The sequence below is a fragment of the Toxotes jaculatrix genome, chromosome 11 (genome assembly GCF_017976425.1).
Source record: "Toxotes jaculatrix isolate fToxJac2 chromosome 11, fToxJac2.pri, whole genome shotgun sequence".
Classification (NCBI taxonomy): domain Eukaryota; kingdom Metazoa; phylum Chordata; class Actinopteri; family Toxotidae; genus Toxotes; species Toxotes jaculatrix.
In genome coordinates this window covers 23,636,506-23,657,122 of record NC_054404.1, presented here as the reverse complement: position 1 = coordinate 23,657,122, position 20,617 = coordinate 23,636,506, and the positions used below count along the sequence as shown (strand labels likewise).

At 44.9% G+C, this 20,617-nt stretch overlaps 1 protein-coding gene across 1 annotated transcript in view; it reads left to right on the top strand.

Annotated features, from left to right (window-relative positions):
- Nucleotides 1-20,487, top strand: part of LOC121189408 (ras and Rab interactor 2-like) — a 43,569-nt gene extending 23,082 nt beyond the window's left edge. The window contains exons 4-12 of the mRNA XM_041049511.1: nucleotides 329-539; nucleotides 1,505-1,616; nucleotides 4,835-4,907; nucleotides 6,113-6,204; nucleotides 9,765-11,402; nucleotides 17,174-17,482; nucleotides 17,707-17,838; nucleotides 17,948-18,111; nucleotides 18,333-20,487. Of these exons, the coding sequence (XP_040905445.1) occupies nucleotides 329-539; nucleotides 1,505-1,616; nucleotides 4,835-4,907; nucleotides 6,113-6,204; nucleotides 9,765-11,402; nucleotides 17,174-17,482; nucleotides 17,707-17,838; nucleotides 17,948-18,111; nucleotides 18,333-18,794 (3,193 nt within the window). The 3' untranslated portion in view covers nucleotides 18,795-20,487. The remainder of the gene's footprint in view (nucleotides 1-328; nucleotides 540-1,504; nucleotides 1,617-4,834; nucleotides 4,908-6,112; nucleotides 6,205-9,764; nucleotides 11,403-17,173; nucleotides 17,483-17,706; nucleotides 17,839-17,947; nucleotides 18,112-18,332) is intronic.
- The last annotated feature ends 130 nt before the right edge of the window (nucleotides 20,488-20,617 follow it).

Below are 20,617 nucleotides of genomic sequence, written 5' to 3'. Positions count from 1 at the left end.
AACGTTTTAGAATACCGCCAGTTTGCTATTTTTTATTGATTAATTTAGCAGTTCAGTGAATAACCTTAAATGGTACAAAGGTCAGTGGTAAACTGCCCAAGGTAAAAGAAGAAGAATCACGTACTTATCATAGGAAACAAGCCTTTTTCAAACTGCCTGAAGCCTTGAAAGTTAATGCAAACAAGTCCTACAAACCCTCTGTACGAAGGCAGTGTTGGAACAAACTGTTAGTAGGACAATACTATATGAATAATAACATGTCACATTGGACCTTTGAAATCCCGTGAACTGTTGTGTTTCTTACAACATTGTGTGTCTGTGTTTTCAGGCTGGGTGAAGAGGTGGGAGGTCTCTTCCTGCAGGCCCCACCTTGCCCTGGGGTTGGAGTGGGGCTCGCTGGAGCGAGAGACTCGGGCTACGACTCCCTCCATCGGCGGCTCAGCATTCTGGACCGACTGGTGCATACGCATTCTGTGTGGTTACAGCTGTGCCTCAGCCACCAGGAGGCCACGCTTCTACTGCAGAACCAGCCCGCCGGGGTAAGGGAGCAGCAGCCGCTGTGCAGCCTCTTACATTCAACACTGTTGAGTTCACTGTGGTTTAAAAGTTTAAGAGACACACGGAGAAACAGTAAATGCAACACATGTAAACTCAATGCTATAGAGTACAACAACATCGTAAAGTACAGCCAGCCCAATGAATAGCTCTCTGGCTCAGTGTCAACACATTGTTCAGGTGCTTAACAGACATTGAGATAAAATGACTATATGAAGAGCAGGCCTGCAGCGATAAGATGTACAGTGACTGATTACCTTAAAAGGTAGATGTAGATATCTTATAGACCTTTGTTTTATTGGTAATGCTGATAAACAGTGAACATCCTTCTTTTCTTTCATGCTTGAATGTTACCCATAATCCACTTGTCTCACGATTGGCTTTTTTGTTTGTTTTTTCTTGCAACATGAAAATCTCCTGCCACTTTGTCATGTAAACAGCTGACGGGATGTTTTTGCTTGACTTGGAGAGTTTAGGTGAACCTTGACCATTAAGAGACGTCCACATGGACACACACTGAGTGTCACAGAGTCACACACGTGGGTCTTTTAGTAAATATGTACATGCGTCTCGTCCTCCATGACCCCTTTTGAACCTCCGTCTGTAATGTCCCTATTAAAGAAACAGAGAAAATGAATAAATAGTTCACCATTATGTACGTACTAATAAATTTCAGTTTTCAAAGTTGTGGATCTACATGTAGATAATGTACAGCATCTTTTGTGTGCTTCCAAAAAAAGACTGTTTTTGTATTTTGTATAAATTTTTGTATAATAGAATAAAGTGCTACTATTGTTCGCTGATTACATCCTGTGTTACTGAGACTGTGAGAAGAAAAGAGGAACTTCCATTCAGACCATGAGATGTCATGGCATTGTCGCCGATGTCTTCACAGTAAGTGGGAGTGAACTCTGTTTTCTCATTGGATGTTCTCTCCCCTGACCTGCAGACATTTGTGGTGAGGAAGTCGGCCTCCCTGCAGAGGAAAGTCATATCTCTGCGCATGGACAAAGACTCTGCGGTTCCTGTCAAAGACTTCCCTGTCAAGGAGAGCCAATACAGTAGGCATCTTTTATTTTCATTTTTATTTTTATCCTTTGAACGTACAGAAGGCTGGCAATCAGGTGTCCTCCTCCAGAAACATCATACAGGACAGACTGTGGAAAGTGAACAAAATATCAGTGGGAATACACGCCTGTCTCCACCCATGGCTGTAATCACAGGCAAAACCAAAAAAAAAAAAAAAAAAATTAGCTCAGCTCAACCAGCTGTAATTAACCAGGCTGCTGTAATTATGCAGTGTAGATTTTGGAAAAGTACTCGTAACAGCCGCGTTGAGTGTATACAGAAACCTGTAATTATTGCACAGGCAAGCTTAAAGGGTGGGACAAAGTTTGTAATGCTTTCAGTCCCAGGCCAAAAAGTTTTTCTTCTTTACTCCAGTCAAACCTTGTCACTCATCTCTCTGACTTCATGGGTGTCAACACCTAGAATGTGAACAGTCTGTCTGCATCGTAACCACTAGGTAACAATAGCAACCATTTAGTGACCTCTTTACATTCCCTTCCTGCATTAAGGAGGGTGGGTAACAAGCAAATGGACTGACTGGACTGAAATAACATGTGGGGAGGAGTTTAGAAGGAGTTTTTAATGGAAGGGGTCACTGAAAGGTTTATCCAGTGCGTCAGAGGCTTCAATACACTCTGTCTTTTGTTAGCGGGTGACCTGAACTTCACTTTTCAAGTGTTTTCTTCCCCTTTCATCGCTCCATATAAATCAGCGCGATCATTAAGTCTGGTGTTGTTAACTTTTTTTTCTGTTCTATTTTTAGTTACTTGAAAAACTGGAATTTTCCCGAAGCTCTGAACAAAACATCTCACTGATGTCTACTGTCTTCTTTTTATACCTGTGCTCTGGCATGTTTGTGTGTTGGCACCAGACTGGAATCTACCAGACGCTTAACTAGTGAGAGAGAGAGTGTGTGTGTGTGTGTGAATCACTGCCTACTGCAGCCCTTTTTGCTGACTACTGGCAGTGGGTGTATAAAGAAGATTAAGTGATGTCACCTGAAGAGAATGAGACAACAATACAGGAGAACAATAAATACAGGGGCCATTTCACAGAGAGGGAGGCTTCATGGATGGAAATATGTCAGCGGATTGAGTGTGGATATGTGGATTAAGAATAAATTGTTTAACACAGGAAGATTTCTCAAGAACCTTGAGCAGAGCCCAGCACATTGTGGATGGATGGATTGAGAAAATGTAAATGAAAAAAAATCAGACCCTCATTCGCTTCAGTGAGACCACTGTGCAGACACGCCAGGGGGTGCCCACGGAGAGGAGGCGAAGACGCAGAGTGGCTCAGCTTTAGTTGCAGCTCGACGCAGCATCACCTCGGAAGGTGCCGCGTTGGCCAATAAAATTCATGCAAGCACACATGCCTTAAAACTGTGATTGCGATAACAACACTTCCCAGACTTGTCACCTCCTTCCTCTTGGTAATATCAACAATCGTGCAGTGTCTTGGCGTCTGATAAGCCCTCAAACCCACAGATCTAATTCTCAAACCGGTTTTATTTTCATCATCTGCCAGGACCTGAAGCAGCATGTTGCAAAACACGTTTATATAATGCAGGGCTGTTTTCAGTTTAGAGCGCCCACCGAGACTGTCACAGTTCATGTAAAGTTATTATCCTAGAAGTTTTTATCTTCATCGGATTACATTCAATGGTCTGGGTAGTGCTGGTAAATGCAGCTACAGTGGGCAGCAGTTTCACACAGATCTGTTTCTGAGTGTCAGGTTCTGCTGTAGATGCATCCTTACAGCAGTTCCATCAGGCATAGATGTAAACTTGCTGCCACACCACTACCTTTTTACATCTACATTTATTTGACTTCAGAATTTTTCTTTCTCTGTGTTCATGTTGATTTCGAGGCTTTGTGAGATATTAAATTTGCTCACATTTGTGTCCGTGTCTTTGTGTCTGGAATGTGTGTTTTTTTTTAATATGGGGCAAATATTCACTTGGTCTCAAGGATGAATTGATTAGAATTTGGCGGTCAAATGTTAAAGGTCACTGTGACTTCACAAAACATGTTTTTTTTTGGCAATAACTTGAGAATTCATACAGTAATTACAACATAGCTTGTGGTCTTTAACAGAGAATTGTTGTGCGTTGTGCAGAGTTGTGTGTCGAGGGTGTGCAAGCTGTGAAGGATCCTCACAGCTTGAGAGAAGAAAGCTGTTGCAGAGCCTGGTAGAGTAGATCCACCTCTTCTCTGTAAGCCGTGCCTCTGTTTCGTCAGTTAATCAGTTAACTTTGGTGGTGTGGTTGGAGCTGACTAATGTAGTGCAGGTGTGTGTCAGCATTGTGAACAGGTGTGGGCAAAGTATAAAGCCCTGGGGAGTGCCGGTAGTCAATGATGTGGTGAAGCTGTAGGTGTAAGCTGCTGATCTGGACCGACTGTGGTCTACCAGTGAAGAAGTCCAGGGCAGCGGTCCAAAAGTCAAAAAATGTCCCTTCCTAACATCTTTTGACCTCAGTAGAAGTCATAAGGACTTAGGAAAAGACAACTCGCGGTGCTAACTAGGCTACGTGATCATGCGTGATGTTACATGATTTTGTGCACAATGTTACTGACATGGAACGGCGTGTCACTTTAAATGTTGCTGCCAAAGGAATTATGGGACGGGATTTTCTTCTTTCCCACAATAAAGACTTTTCTTTGATATTGCATTGCTTTGCATAGTCTGTTATCTCTATGTTGTCTTTTTGTTTGTGTTTAATTTCCACATGTCAGTCTGTCACAGTCATGTACACACACACACACACACACACACACACAGATGCCGGTTATATCAGTTCATACCCAGATCTTGGCCACGTTTTGCTTCAGTCCCAGAAGCTCTGACTGTAAGCTGCTGTAATTGGATGCCAAGTTGTAAACAAACAAATTCTTATTCAGTGTCTTACTGCCAAGATGCATGAATACATTTTTTCCCCTCTGAACTACTGCTATGATCTGTTTGCCAGGAAAGTGTCGTATTACAGTTCATAAAGAAACATGGAAAAGGTGGTGACCGCCACGGTTATTCATGTTGCTGTTTGTTTCTGTTATTTATACAACACTTATACCACTTTTTCTTCAGGGAAATTCAAGTTAAAGTTAATTCATTCAAGTTAATGAATTAAACCAACCACGTGTGTGCACTGGTTCAGTGGTTGGCTCTGGTATTCGTGTTTGTTTCTCACCTGTGTTGTTCTGTGCTCCTACAGCTTTCTCCTTGGAGGGTTCAGGCCTGAGCTTTGCAGACCTTTTCCGTTTGGTGGCTTTCTGCTGCATCAGCAGGTGAGCTCATCATTTACAGTCACTCATAAAAAATTCAACCCACTCTTATGAGTTATCTGTCAACATCAGAGGCATTCAGCTGAACTGGTGGGAGCTGAGGGGGGCAGGGAGCGCAGGTTGAGAGACGTGAGGTGTGAGTTTTCTTCTCCTTCTTAGAGTCACAACCCTAAATTTGAAAACATGGACACGACATATTTGTAGGTTCCGTGTGACAACAGTCTCATGTCTGTCGGGATTAAACGTCCAGAAAAATGTTTCGAAACCATAGAAATAAAGATGCTCCTTACAGCTGCAGAACCTGCCCGAGAATCATCAGGTTTTTCATTTTTCCTCAGTATCAAAGTAACAAAGTGATCAATGCAAATAGCTGTTTTGACATACAAAAAAAATGTTGCACTGTCACTGTTTTTCTAACATTACTGTACAACTCGTTATAGATTTCTTGTGTTTTGGGGGTTAGAAAGAGTTTTCAGCTCAACACAACAAAGCTCCAAATCAGCACAAGCAAAGAAGGAAGTGTCAAGGATGGAAAAACAGTGCACAAAATATTCCACTTTTCACCTTTATCTAAACAAGGAAGCTGAGATGCATTTTTAGAGGGTTGGATGTTTAAAATAGAAATGCGTGTCAAGTGCATGACTATTCCTTTGCACATAGTTCCGCTGGTTCCACAACACAGTGTTTATTTATTTATGTATTTGTTCAGTTTTCCTGGGGTTAGTTCTGTCTTATCGTTAATCTTTGTTCTCATCAGCAGTTGCAGCTCGAGACAATGGTTATACTCAGGTATTTATTTTCATGTCATAGTGAGATCAGCTAACAAAGTCTCTATTAAGAGCCTTTGTAACCTATGGAGTTTTCTTTCAAGTTTATATTCACTGTTACCCACAGAAACAGATTGGGTTTGTTCCTTAGGTCTAACAAACATATTGAACTCTTTCCCTTTTTCATGAAACATTTGCAAAGATAGTTTTGAACCTTTGGAAACTACGTAAAAACGTCTTATGAAAGACCCACACAAACAGGAGTGCAGCAGGCACATGTTACCCTCAGGCCATACGCCCAGGCCAGGCCACACTTGTCTTCCAAGACAGTGACTCAAACTTGCACTTTCAGGAATAGGCTTTCAATCCCGCCCACTTTTCACTCGCTCTTCCTATTCCTAGACTTTCTACCTTTCACTCAACCTTTCCTCTCTTTCTCAGGGATGTGTTGCCCTTCACTCTGAAGCTTCCGGAGGTTATCGCTTCAGCCAGGACGTCTGCCGACCTCGAGGAGATTGCTAAACTTGGATCAGGTTTGTTCTATATAACTTTGGGAGACAAAGCCTTCCATCCTGTAGAGAAATATAGAATACATTAAAATAATCGTGCCTCGCGCCGAGTCCTTTTATCTACAACGAATTACAACAAAATTGGCAAGTAACATTTACAAATTGTTGCAGTTTACGTGTGCAAATGAGAACATAGCGTGTGTAGTGTAACCAGTAGGTGTGTCAACGTACATCTTTAGGTGTTTCCATGATCTAGTGAAAATAAAGTGCAGCAGTTCAGGGAGAGAGTCTGATAAGGATTATTATGTAGTCTAATGAAATCTATCAGAATATAGCAAGTCGTGTGCAGAGGTGTAGTATCACTGTATCATGAGTTGTGTTTATTATAAATCCTCTTCGTGTTTTGCCTCATCTCACATCTGCTGTGTGTAAAAAACTGAAGGCTCTTCTTTTTCCCTGTGGCACAACACTCGTAAAAGTCCATGTCAGCCCTGCTCAAAGCATTAACTGGCATGCCAGAGGCCCTGTTTGGACTCAGGCGTTAGCTGGGGCGCCTGTGGAGCTCCACCCACCGGCTGCGGGGGGGGGGGGGGGGAACCTTGGCTTTCTTTACAGCCATGACCACAGAACTTGGAACATTTTCATTCATCTCCAAAAAGTGTGGAGTTTTTTTTTTTTTTTCCTTCATTCAGCTGAGCTAAAAATAGTGACTGGAAGCTGTGTAGGTGTTTGCACCACTTCTCTCTTTTCATAACCCACTCATAGAGACACTTGTGTCCATTCAGGCTCTGCTTCTGTGACTCTGCGCTTTGAGGTATCATGTGTACTCTGGGCTTCCTGTGCATGACTTCCAGTGTCTTTTAGCCCCGGCAGTATTCATGGGTTCAGGATGACACACAATGATTTGATCACCTCCTCTCTTTAATGTGGTCTTGAAGGGTCTACAGACGTGAATTCTCACTCTTGTGTTCCTCAGTGTCTCTCTCTCTTTCATTCATAAACGGGCCCTGTTGAGTGAGTTGGCACAATGGTGGGTTTTGTGTCTGTGGAGGTAATAGAGCGACGATGAATAGATGATCTAAAAGGCAGTTCTGACGTACATACAAAGAACAACAGTGTGTGTGTGTGTGTGTGTGTATTGCCTGCAACAATAAGTTGAATGTGGCTTGGAAAGCTGAGAAAGAGTACTGCTCATTCTGACGTCTTCACAGTGTCACGCCACCTGTTGCATGGCTCTCCACCTGTAATGACAGTTTAGTGCAGGAGTCATCTGTCATCTTGTCTGAGTTTTTTTTGAGGCCCCTCTGTCCATTAGTTAAAGTATGAGATGCTTGGCAACCCAGAAACCAACCAGTATTTCCATCTCAGGGCTGCAGGGATACAGACCATAAGCAGTGAAGCAGGTATTGGCAAGATGTGGCTTCAGTTCAGTCATGGTGGGCTACTGACTCAGTATGAAGCACCATACCAGTCCCTGAACCATGTTATCTTACCCCTATTTTGAATTCAGGAAAAGGAGAACACTGGTTTTGGATTGGGAATTGGAATTGGGAGATACTGCTGAGGTACAGAAATCCGGTCAGATTACAGATTACAAATTGCCAAACAACCAAATTACTACAAACTGTTTGCCACAAAGACAACCTGACTTCCTGAGCACCTCTGGGGCCCCTGTGGATCACCTTTCCAAAGTCTAAAGTTACCCCAACGTCTTATTTTTAATCTTTCTTTTCTTTTTTTTTTTAAACATTCCTTTCTCTGAAGGAACCAGAGGGGACTGAAGCCATGTCCCAGCACAGTGTGTTGGTTGTCTGTGTTTTCCTGCTGTTCATCTATCATATTGCTCTACGAGTTGTCCTTAACTTTCCCGGTTCTTACGTCAGCCGCACCAAACCACAGTCCTCTGGGCTTTCAACTACTTGTGTGGACACGCTGTCGTGTTTTACTGAGTAATCATTCGTTCTGCGGAATTAAAAGTATCGAGATAAACATAAATTGTGAAATGTCTTCAACAAACACAACTATCAGGACTCTGTGTATAAAGAGATAGTATTAACAACCATGATGAGTAACACAATCAGAATAATGAACAGAGGAAAAAGGGGGAGATATTAATAGAGGACAGAGAAAAACAAGAGTAGTGTACGAAGGGAAAAACTTCTGTCTCGGCATGTCAGAGAGAGAGAGAGAGAGAGAGAGGCCACGCAACTTCAGCTGAAACACAGGGAGGGAGGTGGGACTACTCTGTTAATAGCCCGCCCACACACACACGCACACACACATTACCATGAGTGAGTCATAACACAGATTGTGTGTGAGTGAGCCAGAGAAACCAGTCGAGTTTCAGCTTGTGCAGACGCAGCGGTGTGTGTTTTCCTACACCATCAGAAATTGGACGGAGAAGTTGGACTGTTAGTGTGAGATCAACGCAGCGGCCTGTGTGTGTGTGTCAGAGAGCTTTGGGATCACAGTAAGTGTTGTTGCCCTCCCTTTTCTGCTCCGCTGTTGTGTGAAGGAGCTGCTCTGTGTCTGGCACTAGTGTTCTTCTTGTGGTATTGTTTCCACTCGCACGCGTGTGTGTGTCTTGTTTTGCTCTGTCTGGTATGCCTTGGATTCTAAAGGGTCAACAAATGGTTGTGTTACAGTCGTTTCAGCTCCGTTTTCCTCCGTCTTGTTTGCCGGGTAAATGCTCCCTGATGGACAGAGCCTCTCAGTCTGCAAAGGTTTTGCACTAAGCAGCATTTAGAGGTTTTGTTGAGATAGGTTATAATTGCAGGATTTGTATTGCACGTGAGCATTGGTAATTATTTGTCTTTCTTTTTGCGGTGCTGCTGTAGTATTGCAGAGTTTGCTATGAGTCTATAAAATTGTCAGCTACCAGAAGAACAGCAGGAAACAAGACAGCTGACAGTTTCATTGTTGGTAGAGGTGTAATGGTTCAGTACAGTAAGAATATTTTTGCCGATAAAGTTTCTTTACACTTTTTTTCTTTGAGACACAGTAAAGAGACACCTTTAATTTAATTATATCATATCATATCAGTTATGCTAATAGCATTAGTTTTCTAAACACAAGTCAAAAACTGCCAAAGCCTGTTTGAATTTATGTTCCTTGCATACCATGATATAGTAATTACACTGTAGCTGTATTAGACTAAGCAGGATATACTTGTTTATTTCACAGGGCCTCTAAAACCAAACCAAGCTGTGTAATGAGCCACTTCTAATTGTTGTTTCTTAATTGTGATATTATTGCTGTTTTTTATGGTGATATTATTGCTATTATTTTTGTTTATAGTGATGTTATTGCTATTATTTTTTTAATAGTGATATTATTACAAGTGTTGCATGTTCTGCTGAAAATAACTGGACTTGGTGTTTAATTATTTAGCCTGAAAGCTTGTGAAAAGGCAGGTACGGCAGATATGTGGTCCTGATAATGGTTGCTGCAATCTGCATTCTAATGCGTCATGTGGATTTATTTTTATTTTTATTTTTATTTTGTATTTTGTGCTGCAAAAAAAAGTGATGTTTCCTGCATTGAGTAAATTAAAGGTGTAATATTTCTGTCTCTGTCTCTCACAGGGTTCTGGGACTCTCAGCTGTGCCACAGGAAGAAGGGCTCAGTCTCGTTGTCAGGGACAGCAGCTCCCGTCAGACCACCTTCCCCTGTCCAGAGACCAGTCTCCTTGGCAACCACCCCAGGGCGCCCTCGGCTTCAGACTCGCACCCCATCTGAGCTTGAGTGTTGCCAGTCCAACGGAGCGCTGTGCTTCATCAACCCCCTCTTCATCAAGATCCACCAATCAGACGGCGATCGGAGCACCGCTCCCGACCCACCTGACACAGCAAAGCAGGACCCGGGGGAGGAACCCATTAGCAACAGCCGAGAAACCAACAACGAGGATACTCAGCACTCTTGTAGCAACAGTCCTCAAGTCTGGAGCCCAGATCACAGTGACAGAAGCCAGTCAGGTCAAAGCGACCTGCAGAGCCTTATCAGAAACACAGAGCTACAGGACGATAACAGTCAAACCAGCAGCAGTCCGAGGCTAAGTGCTGCAGACAGTGTGTCTCGGTCCCCACCCCCTCATCCGCCCCCGCCGCGCTTTGTGCCACGACGCTCGGCCCCTCCTCTCCGAAAGTGCAGCATGCCAGAGAAGATCCCCTGGATCAGTGTCCCCAAGGAGAAGACGGAGGAGAGAGAGAGGGGCAGCAGCCTCCTTTCTCGTCTGGGCTCCTCGCTAAACATCAGCCCCTCGTCCTCTCCTCCCAAGAGACTCAGCATCAGCGCCCCTATATCCATCTCCCGGCCCTCCCTGCCCCTCTCTCTGTCGTCTCTCTCTTCTTCTCCACGTCGATCCAAGATCTCACCATCATCCAGCCAGGAGGATGCCCAGTGCCACTTGGCATTGGAGGACCAGACTATTGAGAAGGCCCTCATTAGGGCCAAGCTCTCAAAGTGTAATTCTACCAGAACCCAGGACTCCAGCAGTCCTCCAGAACATTCACTGATGACAACCAGCAAGCAGGCCGAGATGCAAGGGGGAGAAGAAGAAGCAGGCGATGAATGCAGCGGGGGCGGCCAGCGGCTGAGCGACATGAGCCTTTCCACAGACTCCACAGACTCCCTGGATTTCTCTCAGTCCTCGGCTTTCTTCCTTCCCCCTCTGCATGACCCCAGCCCCCCCACTGTGGCCGACTTAAACACCCACCTCCCCCTCTCCATCCCTCCATCCCACCTGCCTTACAGCAGCATGGAGGAAGATGACGATGACGAGGACGAAGAGGACGAAGAGGAGACCGACTACGGCGTCAGCCTTGAGAGTGACCAGGACCAAGACCAGGACCTGACCATGGTGCCACCGGGGCATCGCACAAACCGCCGCCCCAGTGCCAGCGCTTTGGTTCTGCAAAAGGCCCTGCGAGGGCAACTGCGCAAGATGAGCGGCGTCTTCAACTCCCTGCTGACGCCTGAGAAGAGGGCGATCCGCAGGGTTGTGGAGCTGTCCAGGGATAAAAGCTCCTACTTTGGCTGCCTGGTGCAGGACTATCTGAGCTACATGGGCGAGGGTGCAGGCGCCCAGGCTTGGCAGAGCTACGCCTCTGGACTGGAGCTGCTGCAGACTCTCCGCCAGTTTATTACCCAGATGAAGAGCTACCTGAGACAGAGCTCCGAGCTGGAGCCACCAATCGAAAGCCTCATCCCTGAAGATCAGATCGGTACGTAGCTCCGCCATCTTTTACTCTAGTTCCTGGGGCACCTTTTGTTATTTTTGGGTCTTTTAATGAACGGCTTGGTCACTGCAGATATCACTGCAGCTCCATTTCTGCTTTTTAAGCATTATGACCTCATCCTCAACCCAGCAGGGAGGGCAGTCATTTCTGTGTGTGCATTTGCAAATAATGCCATGATTATTTTTAGGAAGTGTGAATGAGTGATGTATTTAATGGTGAAATATTATTTTTCCAGCAACACGATGTCCGAAAAAGCAATATTTAATGCAAATGCAGCGGTTTCACTTCAATATTTTAGCAGTGAGGACACTGGAAAACTTGTCCTCACGTGTTTGCAGCTGGATGTGTGCATGCGTGGGGTTATGCTGTGTATACATTGGTGCTGAAGCCAATCAGCATCCATTTGAAAAACAAAATGAAGGCAGGTGAACACGGGGTGGAACCGGCCTCAGGGGTTCAAACAGAGTGCAGCTATTCCATCCATTACTAACGTTTGCATTTTCCTTTTTATTGCCCTTTATTATATCCATCCTTCATGGCTTCTTACAATACTGTGACAGCATCATGAAAAGGGGAAAACCAGACACAGTAATATATCTACACAGGAACACACACACACACACACACCTGCCGGAAGAGCGGTCTGAATCATTTAGGCCAAGATTCAGTGGCTGCATTAGACCTTGGACAGAGTAACATGTAAACAGAGAGCACAAAGAGGTTTTTATCTCAGGAGGAAGGGGACTGAACCAACCTGTTTCTACTGGCCCTATTTGCCGCTGTAATTATGAAGTGGGGTGAAAATCTTTTGATCAGTAGTCATCACATAACGTGCCCCAATCTTTAATGCTGACACTTCACACTTTAATGTTATTTTTTTATTTTTTTTATTTTTTTTGATTGTTAGAAATCCTGGACCTCCATGGATCCAGAAAGTAAAATAATTAAAATAGTTAAAATAATTGTACAGGTTTCATCCATGTTCCTGTGTTATAAATTGACACCTGACACCACCAACACATCCTCGCTGTTAACAAACACAAAAAATGACATCATAGAGATGTTATCAGATGTTCTCGAGGCCCGGGCTTTGGACTTTGAGAGTTTAGAACAGTAAATGTTTGTTGTTTGTTTTTTCTTCCTGGAGAAAGTCCCCCAGTGCACAGGAAGTGATGCGTGTTTTATGGTGACAGTGGATATGTGTAAATATAATAACACAAAATTCACACAGACGGGTTTAATTAAAAAAAAAAAAAATGCACAGTTGGATGAAGAAAATTCACATCTTTTGCTGCTTTTTGCATTTTTACCCCATCACTGGATAATAATGTGTAACTTCACCCAGTGGCCCAGGGTTGAAGGCAGTGACCATGCAGCGTCCCCGTTTCGTATTTTGCCGGCGACCTTTGTGGCATTTTTGGTCGCAAAAAAAGAAAAAAAGAGTAAGAAAAACAAAAAGTTTAAGATTAAAATTCAAGATGTAATTGCATTTTTTTTTTCATGTCACTTCTCATGTTGGCCCTACCTCGTGTGCCTGTTTTTCTGAGTGACACACCGGGAACTGCTGCGATTTTAGTTCTTGGAATAGTTGCACAATATTTTGTTGTGGCAGTTTCAGAGTTGTTTTCTGCTCGGCTCAAAGGCCGGCCTGCCCAGATGGTTTTCAGAGACCGCCTGCCAAGTCTGCCTTACTCCAAGCTCCAGTTCTTTTATACCAGCTCTCCAATCAGTGGGTGAGGATTTGAGGCAAGCCCCCTTCACTGCCTCTGTCACCCTGTCTGTCTCTGACAGACAGTCTCTCTTTTCCCTCCAGACCCTGTCTCTCCCTCTCTTCTGCTCTTCTTGCTTTACTGTACCAGTATTTTTATATAGGAGCGGTGATGCTTTTATGGAGTGTTCAGTGTAAATGATGTGTGATTGATAGTGATAATCTGATACTGACTTAACTGGAACGCTGCTTTAAATTAGAGGAAATGTAACACAGCTTTAGCAAAATGATGCAAATCCAGAGCTAACATCCGGGTGTAATATGACATGAAAACAACAAGAGAGGGAAACACATAACATCGGGATGCTGTGTTCAGGCAGTGCAGACAAAGCTGAAAATAATTTGACACACATTTTAAAAGAAAGAGTCACAGGGTTTCAAATATGGATGCTGCTGCTGTTGTTCCTGTTTAGCACTCACTCAGCAAACCAGCCGTGTGTGTGTGTGTGTGTGTGTGTTTGGGTTCAGGATGTTCAGACGGGATGAGGGGAGTGTCCCGGGGGGTTTAGGCAGAATAGAGTTTGTTGTGTTCCACTCATCCCACACAGTGAGGCCGTCCTCCAGCACATAGCCTGAGCCAATTCGATGTCATGAAGCTGTGGCGTTTCACAAGGTGTTCATGTGTTAGAATAACATCTGCAGGATCTGCTGATTGTATAAACAGCTACATTTGTGAGGTTCACTGGATTAAAGGAATAGTTCAACATTTTGGGAAACTATACTTATTCGCTATCTTGTAAAGTGTTGGATGAAAATACTGATACCCCCCCTCATATCCAGCTGGAGCCAGCCTCTTGTTAGCCGAGCTTAGTGATCCAGCACATAAACCCCAGTAAAACCACAAATTGTGTGCATGAACACCCCCCCCCCCCGCCCCCCGGCGTGGAAATAACATGAAACCCTTAAGAGGATAAGTGGTGTAGATAATGGATGGATGAAGCAGGAAGTAAGCGATCTCTGTATCAGGTGAGCATCCTGGTTCACTGACAGGACAGATGGACGCACCCCTTGTTCTGATTACATCATGGCTGTGTTCCTGTTTATACCACAAGGAGACAACTCAGTGTTATTGTCTACATGTCTTTGCCATTCTGTGTGTGCGTGTGTGTGCGTGTGTGTGCCTGTCGTATGGTTGTGGTTTTTATGAGTTTTGTTTTTTTGATGCCACCATGGCAGCCGATTAAAGTCGTCCTCAGCCACTAATGAAATCAAATAAATTGAATATTTGTCGTTTTGTTTTAAACCATAGGGAGAAAGAGCTGTGAAAACTAACTGTTCTTCTGTTTGTGATAAAACCCAAGAGAGGCTGCGACCTAGCCAGTTATCTAAAGGTTGAAGTCAAAGTGCCTCGTGAGCAAGGTGCGTGGATTGCCTTTGAAACCAGGATAGGACGCGGACGTACCGAGGGGTCAGCGTGCTCCGCCGGCTGTTCCACTGGAGTGTGGAAAACTCTGTAAATCTGGGCAGCTCTTAATTTCAGACCCAGTGCAGAGAGAGAGGAATGTTGGCGCTGTACTCCCTGTTCTTAATCACTTCAGCAGACGAGTGGGGAGTCCAGTGATCCCTGAAATAAGAGGTATCTCTGTTGCTAAAAGGCAAGAAAATGTGCATATTGTGCCCTTAAGACTTAAAATGATGAATTTCTGTCATCATTCAGGCCATTCACTGTTACTAAGGCTACAGCTAATGATTATTTATTATTATCAAATCACGTAAAACCAGATCCTCACACTGGAGAAGCTAGAGGCAGCGAATTCTGGCATTGTTTTCTTAAAATCTCGAAATTGTAAGTGACTTTCAAAGATGTCCTTAGTAAAGGAGTGGTACAAATAGATAGAATTGGATAGATAGATAGAATGGAAGGGAATGCAGAGAAGCGGAGAGGAAGTGGGTTCAGACGGTAAAGGTTTCGTGTTATTTCCACGCTGAGAGTGACCGTAAAACACGTTTTTCTTTTTCTACCTGCTGCAATTTTTTCTGGGAATTTTCTTAAATGACTCACTATCTCATACCTGCTTCTGTAACATAGTTTTACTCTTTCTCAACTTTCACTGTGTCTGAGCCAAAGGTAGTTTCAGTGAAGCTCTTAGGGTGTCAGTGAGAACACGAAATCTCCGGAACGTGGTTGACGGGAATATTGAAATTAGCTAGAAAAACAACACAGGTCCTGCTGATGCCGGTTCAACGTGCCGGACACCCTGCTTACTGGCAGCTCTTAATCACTTTCTAGTTGTAGAATGAGGAAGCGAGAACGAGCTGTTTGTGTGAGGGCCTGGCACCAACGCCATTCCTGCGTCTTATCACCTCACCTGTGCGGTCTAAGTCCAGCAAGACGTGCCAGGAGGCAGCAGCAGCGATGTGGGTGTGGAGAAATTTTCCACCAAGCCCAGAAAGGGAGATGGAACTATTAAACACTTCGTAATGACAAGACGGGTTGTTGTGAATGGGAGAGCGCTGGCTGGCATCCAGCTGTGGTGGAAAGTAAAATCTGTGTCTGCAGATGTGCTTAGCCAAAAAAAAAACAAAAAACAAAACTGCTGACTTCATCCGATTCTGGAGAATAGTCAGCATCGCGCAGACAGCACTCACACATGGTCCTTATTCAGCAGTGCTGTGGTTTGGCCTCCCTCTCTGCATCCATCCTGTCTGTATTATGATATCATGGTTTGTGTGTTAGTCAGGGAGCACGAGCTGAGCTTGTAAACGCTGATGTTGACACAATCTCTGTGTGTGTGTGGATCCAGCTGCCCGCTCCGTGCTCTGGATTATTCAGCTCCAGCAACATCAACACACTCGCACTAACTCTGGCGCACACATGCACGGTGAAGAGCGGCAAATTAGGGTGTAACACATGACAAAGACGAGTGACCAGAAAGCGGCGATCTGACCTTGACGGTCTCCAGGAAACTTGACTGGGGTCTTGACTGATACCATTGTTGTTGCTGCACAGTGTTCACAACAAGACTGATAAAGAATGAAATGTCAACCTTGACATTTGCTCTGAAATGAGACTGACAAGTAAAACAGGCCAGCAGAGGCACAGCACACACTCCCTGAATGTAAACCCGCCCCTGCAAGCACATCAACAGACGTGAGGACAGTTTAAGGTCATACATGAGCCTCACAAATACACATCTGCCAGTCAGAGTGATTAATGGACCTTTCTGCTACAAGTGCTACAAATAGTCCAGAGCTGTGTTTAGTCATCCTGCAGTTGTTTTGTCCTGGAGGAGCACAGCCAGCACTTCCTTCACGTGGGAGAGTATCGGATCACCCACATACAGTCATTTGATCAGGAGTTTGTCAGCAAAGACGGAAACGCTGTGATTTCCAGCTTTTTCTGCAGCCCACTGAACGTTTCAGCCTTTATTTTCTGTGTCCTGTCTGCGTGTTACAGTACTGCCAACTAGTTTGTTGCACTTCACAGCCATCACCATTTATCTTTCTTCATCATGAAAAAGAACATGAATACAGAGTATGTTTACCCAAGTTCGCCGAATGTTGTGAAGGTAAACATAGAGTCAGTCGTGCGTTGACATTTATCAAAGAACAGTTAAAAAAACACACACTTCACAGACGACGGGATAGTAAGAAAAGTTTTATCCATTTAAACCTAAATCTACAACCCAGTGGAGAGTGCAGACACAGAGAAACAGAAGGGCTCTGAACACGTTCTGAAGACTCTGGATCTTATTTATCTGTGCCACAGAGCTCTGTTGTTGTCCAGTGAGACACACTGCTGCTGCACTGGGTGACGTGTTCCTTTATTTCCATGAAAACACACACACGCACACTGTAGTTTATTTTGACTCAATCCCAAACACACCGTCCTGCTGCCCCAAAGACTCACTGAAGCACCAAAAATGTGGGTTGATCCTCCACTGAAAATAGTCCCCAGCAAATGTGCGATTTCCTTCTGTTTGAGTTTAGCAAGTGGAGTGTTTTAGAGACACTGAATTCTAACTTCATCCTGTCTCGTCCTCCTCAGACCGGGTCCTGGAGAAGGCCATGCACAAGTGCGTCTTGAAGCCTCTTAAACCGGTGGTGAGCACGGCCCTGCAGGAGTTCCAGGTGCGCAGCGGGGCGTGGCAGGAGCTGAAGGAGAACCTGGCGCTGACCAAGGCGCGGCAGCCGCAGGACATGGGCGTGGCTGACATGCTGCCCCCGGACCATGTGGCTATAGAGAAGATCAAACAGAAGTTCCACACCATGTGTAAACTGTACTCCCCAGAGAAGAAGGTCACCATGCTGCTGAGAGTCTGCAAGCTCATCTACACCATCATGGAAGACAATTCAGGTAGAGACCAAAGGACACACACACACAGATGGACACAGGTGTGTGGCTGGATGAGGACAAAACAAATTGGTGGAGCTTAGAAATAGCATGAAACTGTCCTTGTGAATTAGAAGGCAGGGAGATGGTCTTCCTGCCTGAACCTTCACTACGCTTCATGTATGATAAGCATGTTCCACAGAGTCATCCTAAAATGAACTAATGAACCTGGTCTCTCTGCGTCTCAGGTCGTCTGTATGGTGCTGACGACTTCCTGCCCATGCTGACCTACGTGTTGGCCCAGTGCAACATGCCCCAGCTGGACAGTGAGATACTTTACATGATGGAGCTGCTGGACCCTTCGCAGCTTCACGGAGAAGGTACCTTAGTTTGGAGAGCTCACGATATTTGCTTTTCTTTTTTTTTTTTCTCCCCCACCTCCCGCCCTCCTGTGTTCTCACTGTGAACGCTCTGTGTGTCCACAACCAGGCGGTTACTACCTGACCAGCGCCTACGGAGCCATGTCCCTGATCAGGAACTTCCAGGAGGAGCAGGCAGCCAGAGTCCTGAGCTCTGAAACCAGAGACACACTCCACCAGTGGCACCGCCGCCGCACCACCCAGCGCTCTGCACCGTCCATCGATGACTTCCAGGTTAAAACACACACAAAGAGCGTCCAAAGAACCACACAGTGAAAGTGGTAGACCAAATGTCTAAAAAGAAAGCCAAATTCAGTGACTCACTCCAGCCGTGAGGATTTCTAGATGTGCTGGACTTGGCCCCAGATACTTAAAATCCGTCTTTCGGTTGTTTCACTTTTTGACGAAACCAAAATGTCTAACCTGACTGTGATTCCTCTGATTTTTCCCTCCAGAACTACCTGCGGGTGGCGCTGCAGGAGCTGGACAGCGGCTGTACAGCCAAGACCCTACAGGTCCGACCCTACGCCACCGTGGAGGAGGTGTGCCAGCTGTGTGCCCAGAAGTTTAAAGTGTCTGACCCTCAGAACTACGGCCTCTTCCTGCTGATGGAGGGCAGCAGCCAGCAGCTTGCGCCGGACACCCACCCTCAGAAGATCAAGGCTGAGCTGCACAGCCGCTCGCAGGCCGCCCCCTTCCACTTCGTCTTCCGGCGAGTGGCCGGCGGCGGCACCATGTCCTCAACTCCTCTCGATACCACACCCAACCTCAACAACCTCACTGTTACCTCTGACCCCCAGGCCAACCTCAACGACCTCAGCATGGACCTTTCAGGCTCCTCCCCCCAACCCGGCCTTAGCCTAGGCTTGTGCCCAGCTCTGAGTCTCAGCCTGTCAGCGGGCCGACTAGAAGTTTGAACGGGGTCTTTGTCTCCCAGCTGTGAAAAGTATCTCTCATTATCTCTAACAAACATGGCTCCATGAGACTGAAAGGAGCCCGAGTGTTGAAAGGGTTTAACTGTGCAGTGCCAGTCTTTACAAAGCCGGACTTCTCCTTTCAGATGACACGTCTGTCTCGGTCAACATCCCCTCGCTGGAAAGTTCTGTGTGACAGACACGAGCGAAAGAGGAAAAGAAGAAAGGAGGGAAGGAAATGAGAGAGATAGAGTCTGTTTTTTTTCTTACTTCCTTTGCTTTGGCATCAGAGCAGCACTTTGTTGCTGAAGGTCTGAACATAGTTAAGGTGGAGATGTTGGACTTAATGTCGAGTGTTATCAAAGACCGCGTGGACGCTCGGACGCGTCCACAGTGCTGCCTTAATGCTGGTTCTTGAGGGGCGGATTCAGGACCAGTTGTTGTTGTTGCTGCACGGAGGGAAATCAAATCTCATGAGACTCATCTTTGATTAATCACTTTAAATATATAACACATGTATTTAGGTGATATGTATAACTATGACTTACTTGTTACAGTTGCTGGTAAACTGTAATTCGGTTGTGTATGTTTTGAAACTGTTAATCCTTCAGACTGTCTGTTGTAATGGAGTTTGGCGACACCCGGTGGTGCCTGGTGCACATAGCAATCTGATATTTCCTAAGACTTCCATCGGAGACGGAGCGTTTACGGCCTCCCAGCTGAGGCGGGAAGCTGGAAAAACACACACCTAACATTTGTGTTTTTACCCTGCTACAGTAAGAGTCCCCAGTGTTTCTGCCCTGACTCTTTGTACAGCTACACACTGCTACACACAGCTCCCTCAGGACACGCTAAAGCCTGGAAACACACTTTGATGTGTAGATCTCGAAGGATCTCTCTGAAGCAGACAGATGTACATGTTAGCTGTAAGAATGGAAGAGACAGTGTGTGAACTACAGTAGGTTATTTATGATAATCTTAAGGATTAACATTTTAAGAGTTTGTAAAATATTGTTCTTGCATGTAGTTTGTGTTAAAGGGTCGTGTTAGAAACAGGCAGGTCTGCTAGCGTTGTTTTTTTTTTTTTAAGTAATACTGGTATATGTATTTACTGCGGTGAGACATAAAGAGGTTGCGTGGACCTCTTAGCTGGTCTGAGGTCAGTCCCGGTGAAACATGTTGAATGGCTCTTTGAGGATGAAATGTGGAAAGACAGACAGATTTTTGGTAGAACACAGTGACTCAGAGAGTTACTGACACTCTGCAGTACGGTGTGTATCAGCGTTGAGTCTGGTACTGTCAGAAAACAAATACTTGAAACTTCCTTGTGGATTTGAGATGCTTTGGTCAGTAGAGAGGAAACTGGAAAGTGATGCGGCAGAAGGAAGCCTGAAAGCTGTTGGAGCCAGTTAAGTATTAATGTCGTGTATCATTGTGTGTATAGCCTGTGACGTAGCTCACCGTGTTTATATCTGGGGGCCAAGTGTTCAAAGTTTGAATTGACTCATCTCACTTTGTTTGAATTTACTCTGTGTGTATCTGTGCGGGGATTTTTCACAGATGGCCTTTCTGTGCCTATAATATTCTCTATGGTGTCAAAATGTCATTTTCATCCAGGAAACATCTTCCTGCTTATTATGTGTCATTGAACGGTATCATAAATATTCTTTTGTACTTAATAAATCTCAGAAACATGTTTGGATTCTGTTGTGCCAGTACTTCACCACTAGATGGTGCTCACATCTCACATTTTCACACCCAGTCCAGAGTGTTTCTGGTATCAGACGTCATCCCAGTGATCAGATTCACGATGAACCCGTTTACCT